This window comes from Rhinopithecus bieti, unplaced genomic scaffold, assembly GCF_001698545.2.
Source record: "Rhinopithecus bieti isolate Rb0 unplaced genomic scaffold, ASM169854v2 scaffold_12155, whole genome shotgun sequence".
In the NCBI taxonomy this organism is placed as follows: domain Eukaryota; kingdom Metazoa; phylum Chordata; class Mammalia; order Primates; family Cercopithecidae; genus Rhinopithecus; species Rhinopithecus bieti.
This window is the reverse complement of record NW_016807423.1, coordinates 1267176-1274429: the sequence shown is the minus strand read 5'-3', so window position 1 is coordinate 1274429 and position 7254 is coordinate 1267176. Positions and strand designations below refer to the sequence as shown.

The following is a 7254-nucleotide window of genomic DNA, read 5'->3' as shown; positions in this document are numbered from 1 at the left end:
TTTTGAGACGGAGTCTCGCTCTGTCGCCCAGGCTGGAGTGCAGTGGCCGGATCTCAGCTCACTGCAAGCTCTGCCTCCCACGTTTACGCCATTCTCCTGCCTCAGCCTCCCGAGTAGCTGGGACTACAGGCGCCTGCCACCTCGCCCGGCTGTATTTTTTCTTAATACGAAAATTTTCATACAGTAAAATCTACACATATAAAATACACTAAATTATATGAGTTTTAAAAATGCTAATACCTGTCCAACTTCTACGAAGATTAACACATCTATCAACCAGAAAGTTCCCTTCATACCCTTTCCCAGTTAATCCCCTCTGTGCACAACCAACCATAAAACCATTCTGATTTTCTTTCCCATCATAGATGATATGGCTGTTCTGGAATTTCTTTTTTTTTTTGAGACGGAGTCTCGCTCTGTCGCCCAGGCTGGAGTGCAGTGGCCGGATCTCAGCTCACTGCAAGCTCTGCCTCCCACGTTTACGCCATTCTCCTGCCTCAGCCTCCCGAGTAGCTGGGACTACAGGCGCCTGCCACCTCGCCCGGCTGTATTTTTTCTTAATACGAAAATTTTCATACAGTAAAATCTACACATATAAAATACACTAAATTATATGAGTTTTAAAATGCTAATACCTGTCCAACTTCTACGAAGATTAACACATCTATCAACCAGAAAGTTCCCTTCATACCCTTTCCCAGTTAATCCCCTCTGTGCACAACCAACCATAAAACCATTCTGATTTTCTTTCCCATCATAGATGATATGGCTGTTCTGGAATTTCTTTTTTTTTTTGAGACGGAGTCTCACTCTGTCGCCCAGGCTGGAGTGCAGTGGCCGGATCTCAGCTCACTGCAAACTCCGCCTCTCGGGTTTACGCCATTCTCCTGCCTCAGCCTCCTGAGTAGCTGGGACTACAGGCGCCCGCCACATGCCCGGCTAGTTTTTTTGTATTTTTTTAGTAGAGACGGGGTTTCACCGTGTTAGCCAGGATGATCTCGATCTCCTGACCTCATGATCCACCCGTCTCGGCCTCCCAAAGTGCTGGGATTATAGGCTTGAGCCACCGTGCCCGGCCTGGAATTTCATATATAGTTTTCTACAGAGTCCTTAGATTTTCATGTTACCTGTAGACATAAAGTTTTATTTCTTCTTTTTAAACTGTATACATTTCTTTTTCTTGCCTTATTGTACTTGTTAGGACCTCCAATAGAATGATAAATACAAGTGATGAGAGTAAACATCCTAATATTGCTCCCAATATTAAAGGGAGCTCTGCTTTTACTGGAGAATTGGGGAAGATGAAAAAGCTGTAGCCAATACTGCTGGCATCCTCTCAGAGTCCCTTCTCTCCACCAATTTCTTACTCCTCAGGTTTCAAACACATTCAAGTCTCCTACTCCTAGAAAAGTCTTCCCTCACACCTGGCTCTTTACTGTCCAAAGAGGAGTGTATCATTCATCACCAACTTACTCTCTATCCCTTCCAACCACACTTGTCACTTTTGTAAGGCCACCCCAAACTGCCAGAGTCAAAGCTCTCTCCCATACTTATTAACAGCTACATTTAAAAATCTGTGTTCCTCTCTGTATCATGTACTTCAAAAAAGCAAAACACAAACAAAAACCTATCTGTCGAGGTCTGTGCTGAGTGGTTCACATACATTCTCTAACTACTCAGGGACAATTAGGACTATTTAACTTCCCCAGGTAACAATATAGGACTGCTAATTACACTAAACCAATACAATTTTAAAATAATTTTCTAATTATACAAACATATATAGAAAAAAAAATATATAGAAAACCTACTGCAATCAGGTCCCAAAACATTTTCAATTTGTGATTTTCATCTACCTACTTTTTCTTGGTATACTCATTCCTTCTTCAGCTAACCACTTCTCAGTCTCCCCTACTGCTACTCCACAGGTTCTGCTCTACACCTCCCTTCTTTCCAATGTATTACTCTCCCTGGGCAATTTTATCTATCCACAAACCTCAACTATTATCTCTATTTTCATGTGCACATCTCTAGACCTAACCCATCTCTTTGGCATCAAGAATTTGTTTTCTCCTCCAACCAACTCTGCTCCTCTGCTCTCTCTCTTCAAGTTAATTACCTATTTTCTTTTTTTTTTTTTTTTTTTTTTTTTTTTTTTTTTTTTTTGAGACGGAGTCTAGCTCTGTCGCCCAGGCTGGAGTGCAGTGGCGCGATCTCGGCTCACTGCAAGCTCCGCCTCCCGGGTTTATGCCATTCTCCTGCCTCAGCCTCCCGAGTAGCTGGGACTACAGGCGCCCGCCGTCTCGCCCGGCTAGTTTTTTGTATTTTTTTTAGTAGAGACGGGGTTTCACCGTGTAGACCAGGATGGTCTCGATCTCCTGACCTCGTGATCCACCCGTCTCGGCCTCCCAAAGTGCTGGGATTACAGGCTTGAGCCACCGCGCCCGGCCGTTAATTACCTATTTTTCATCAAGTCACTTTGGATAGAAATCTTTAGGAAAATTTGTATTACTTTAATTATTGTTTATGTACAGAAAGCTCAACAGTGTACATTTAACCCAACTGGTGGCAAGTTCTTTAGCCTCCGCCTTTTTGAGCTTGGCAATGCTAGTCACAGACGTGGGACCCAGGACACTGCCTCCCCAGTGATGGCAGATCTCATCGTATCTGTCATTGTAATTGATCCTGATAGCTTCTACCAGCTTAGCCAAAACTCCTTTGTCTTCCGAGTTAACCTGTGTGAAGTGAACCAGTGGTGCAGGTCTTTCTGTGGACTAGATGTCCCCCTCTTGCCTTCCCCTTGATAATGCAGTAAGGGACCTCCATTTTATGACACAGGGCAGGTAGGAAGACAACCAGCTTGATGAGATCCATGTCATATGCAATGACCACTAGCTGAGTCTTTGTGCTCTCCACTAAGGTGGTGACAGTGTTGACTCCTGCTTCAAAGACAGGTGGTCTCTTACTGGGGACATCCCCTTTGCTGGTAGCTTTCTTCTCAGTGTGGGCCAATAGCCTCTCCTTTCTTTTGCTTTGTCTCTGGTCTGTACTTACGGGCCAGCTTAAGTAGCTGAGTAGCTGTTTGGCGGTGCAGGGACTGGATGAACTGGTTAATCGCAGGAGGCACTTTCAGTTGCATATAGAAGATGGCTCTCTGCCGCTGCAATCTGATATAGAGGGGCCATTTCATAAAGCGAGTGACGTCTCTTTTGGGTTGGGTGTCCTGTCCAATGCCAAAATTCGTAGGCCTTTTCTCAAACAGGGGGATTCACCACTTTCTTGGCCTCCTGCTTCTTGACAACAGCAGGGGCTGGAGCCAAGGCCCTTGCCCTTCTTTCCTTTTGGCATCTTGGGTGGCAGGAGGAAAAGAAATCTTATTTTTGACTCTTCCTTCTCTAATTACAATACCTCAGTTCCAATTCTTTAAGTTTAGCCTCCAAAACAAGGTCTTTTACTAACTGAATTTCCATTGACAGAAAAATGGATAAATCAAGTATATTCACACAATGTAATATTTGCTATACAGTAGTAAAAAAGATCCAGAGCAAGGTTTGTCAAAAATGACACTACTGACATTTTAGGCTGATGAATTCTGTTATGGGGCTGTCCAGTGTGTTTTAGGTGTTTAGCAACATCCCTGATCCCTACATATTAGATGATATTAGCACTAACCCCAGCTGTGACAACAAAGATGTCTCCAGGTAACGCCAAATATCCCCCAGTGGGCAAACTTGCCCCAGTCGAGAACCGCTAAGCTAGAGCCCCATGATTCAACACATGTAAACTTCAATTTTACATAAATAAGAGAATTACAGTATGAATTATTCATATGAAGGTAAAAATGTACAAACTGATAAAATACAATGTTTGTATCATTTCCACTGGGAATGTCACAGGACTGATAATGAAGCTTCTAATCAAACTATGCTAATCAGCAGCATACTACCCAGTTTAAGAGGGACTCTTACTTCTACTCGACTCCACACTATTTCTTGTTTGCCACCGTCTTCTCTTTTTCTTATTGAAGTACATAAGAAATCAAAACTGTTGGGGATTCAAATAAATTTTTCTATATGCACAGTTGGTTATGGTTATATTACATATACTCTTTCATTTCAGATACAAATTATGTTAAAATCATTATGGGTTTATTTAATCATATAATAAAAGTATTAATGGAAAGTAGCTTTTAATAAGAATATACTATAATTGTTGCATTTTTTTTTTTAAGAGACAGAGTCTTGCTTCCACCTCCCAAGTAGCTGGGGCCATAGGTGCACGCCACCAGTTCTGTTGCTAATGCTTTTGTTGCTAGTTTGATAAGAATTTCATTAAGTTCCTTAAGTGTAATGAGCAACATAGATTATATTTTCAAATCATTCCCACTGGTCTTTCTTGGATTTGTTTATAAGTTTGTTGTATAAATAATAAAAATTACGTTTGAAATTATAGTAATTTTTGGACTATTTGTTATCTAGAACATTCTGGACAAATATTCAATATGTAAGGGCAGTATAGACCTTCCTGAGGATAAAGTTTTGAAGACCAGTCACCTGGGAATAGGAATTCACATTAATATATAATTTAAATCAAGACCCCAGGTCACTTCCTAGACTTGAGGGTAGAGGAGCTAATGCCTAAATTTCACTCCTCTTTAGGTGACTCTATTAACTGATGAAATGGCTATAGTAGAAGTGACTGACTGATGTGCTACTTAAGAACAGCTAGAGGCTGGGTGCGGTGGTTGGTGTCTGTAATCCTAGCACTTTTGGAGGCCGAGATGGGAAGAGCACTTGAGGTCAGGCATTCGAGACTGGCCTGGGCAACAGTGATACCTAGTCCCTATAAGAAATAAAAAAATTAGCTGGGCATGGTGGCATGAATGCAGTGGTGCAATCATAGCTCACTGCAGCCTCAAACTCCAGCACTCAAGTAATCCTCCTGCCTCAGTCTCCCTAGTGGCTGGGACTGCACGCATGTGCCATCATGCCCAGCTAATTTTTTAAAAAATTTTTATAGAGACAAGGGTCTTGCTGTGCTGCCCAGGCTGGTCTCAAACACCTGGCATCAAGCAATCCTCCTGGCTTGGTCTCTGAAAGTGCTGGGATTACTGGCATGAGCCACTATGCCTGGCCAACTTAAAGATATTGATTTGTTAAAATGATAATCTTTTTTCTTTTTTTGAGAAAGAATCTCGCTCTATCGCCCAGGCGGGAGTGCAATGGCCCAATCTCAGCTCACTGCAACCTCTGCCTCCTGGGTTCATGTGATTCTCCTGCCTCAGCCTCCCAAGTAGCTGGGATTACAGGCGCTTACCACCAAGCCCAGCTAATTTTTGTATTTTTAGTAGAGATGGGGTTTCAGCACGTTGGTCAGGCTGATTTTGAACTCCTGCCCTCAGGTGATCCAACCGCCTCGGCTTCCCAAAGGGCTCAGATTACAGGCATGAGCCACCGAGCCCAGCCTGATAATTTTTTCTTAAATAAAGTATATTTTAAAATTTTATAGATACTCTAAAATGCTACCTTCAAGAGGCCAAAAGGCATGTAATTTAACACAGAATAACACAAAGTGTTACTGAACATATAGGCAACAGCGAAAATACTCCCAATTACATGTTCATATCACAGTAATTTTATATGATAGAGAACAAAATCAAGAGAAAAAATGTTTTATCATAGTTGGAAAAAAGACAATTTAACGAGTACATTTTAACATAAATTATATTTGAGTAAACTTTGTAAGACTTAAGAGAAATTAAAGATTTTTCTGAATTCCAAAGACACAAAGATGAAAAATTTGCTATAAGTTACATAGGGATTTTGGTCACCATTTTCAAATGTTATCAACTTAACTCCTTTCCTCTAAATACAATAAAACCCTCAACTTATTCCTTTTTCTGTAATTTCTGAAATGTTCTCATTACTAACAGCGTCTCATATTTCAGACATTATTTGTCGGCTTCTAACCATACATCTAAAGATCCATACTTACAAAGTCCTCCTCTTCAAACTGCAACTTTTCCACCTTGTCTTCTTTCTTTTCTTCCCTAATCTCCATAGGTGGCTTTTCCGGAAAAGCACACCCTTTTCGGGAGTGGAAGCTGCCATTCCAGTGGCGATGGTTCCCTGTGCCACCTCCGCTACGCTGGCTCATGCCATCATGACCTCGGGAGGAGCTATGCCAACCAGATGGGTTCCCTGTGATTCCAGCATATGCTCCCTTAGAGACACCAGAGTCCACAGAATCATGGCGGAACAGGGAGGGCTGGTGCCAAGAATCTAGAATAGTAAAGAAAGGAACTAATTAGATTGTTTGCTTCCTGATTTGGTTTAAGGTATTGGCAAAAAGCCTTCAGGGGAACTTGTTAATAAAAAGTCCACACACAAAAAATCACAAAATGTATCTTTTCTTTGTGAGGTAATTTCTGAAATCTGAATAGATTTCAACTGAATAGATGATTCACGAGAATCATAATCATAGTTAGACCTAGAAAGAAATGTAGTTGCATAATGACTACTAGAGAATCTAAATGAAAACTACGTTCAGAAAAGATCCTATTTCAAGATTACAGACACGTACCGACAGCCTGGGCTTGTCCTAAATGAGTAGCTTAAATATAGTCACGAAAGTTGGACACAGCTCACCTCCTGCAGTTCGTAGGAGACCATTGTTAAAAAAACCATCAGAGGAATTATGTCGACGGCGGCTTACTCCAAATCTACCTTCTCCTTTGGGTAGGTGCTCTCCGTGTTTTTCAAAGGTGGCAGTAGGTGACTAAGATGATGAAGTATGGAGAGGCAAATGGATAAACAGCTATTAGTCCCTTTCAATATCTTAATAGGTTTTGCATCAGGCCTTCAAAAAACAAGTAATAATGGTGATAGAAACCCATATTATAAACATATAGACCCTAAGGGTACCCCCAGGTGCCTAATTTAGAGAAGTCCTAGGTTATATATTCAATCATTAATTCACTTCCTTTATTCCAGGAGAGGAGAAAAGCTACCCATTTCAATTGTTTGCATGAAAGGAGGGGGAGGGGAAAAAAACCTTGCAAATATCTGTAAGTATAAGCTCCAAAACTTTACACTTAAAAATATTTATCTTGTAGGAGAGGAAAATCAAGATGATTGCCTCAAAAATAATCCTAAAGTTTTAGTATTTCTGGAATAAGGGTGAAGGCAATGGTTGAAATATCACCCTAGGAGGTCGGTAGTAATTACAGAGGGTTTTTTTTTTTTTTTTTTTTTT

General features: G+C 41.1%; 1 protein-coding gene across 5 annotated transcripts in view; it reads right to left on the bottom strand.

Moving 5' to 3' along the window:
• GPBP1L1 (GC-rich promoter binding protein 1 like 1) overlaps window positions 1-7254 on the bottom strand; it is a 67682-nt gene that overhangs the window by 26560 nt on the left and 33868 nt on the right. For all 5 annotated transcript variants that reach the window (XM_017881780.1, XM_017881779.1, XM_017881782.1 and 2 more), the window contains exons 4-5: window positions 6648-6777; window positions 5995-6281 (exon numbers count right to left, since the gene is read on the bottom strand). In XM_017881780.1, the coding sequence (XP_017737269.1) occupies window positions 5995-6281; window positions 6648-6777 (417 nt within the window). The remainder of the gene's footprint in view (window positions 1-5994; window positions 6282-6647; window positions 6778-7254) is intronic.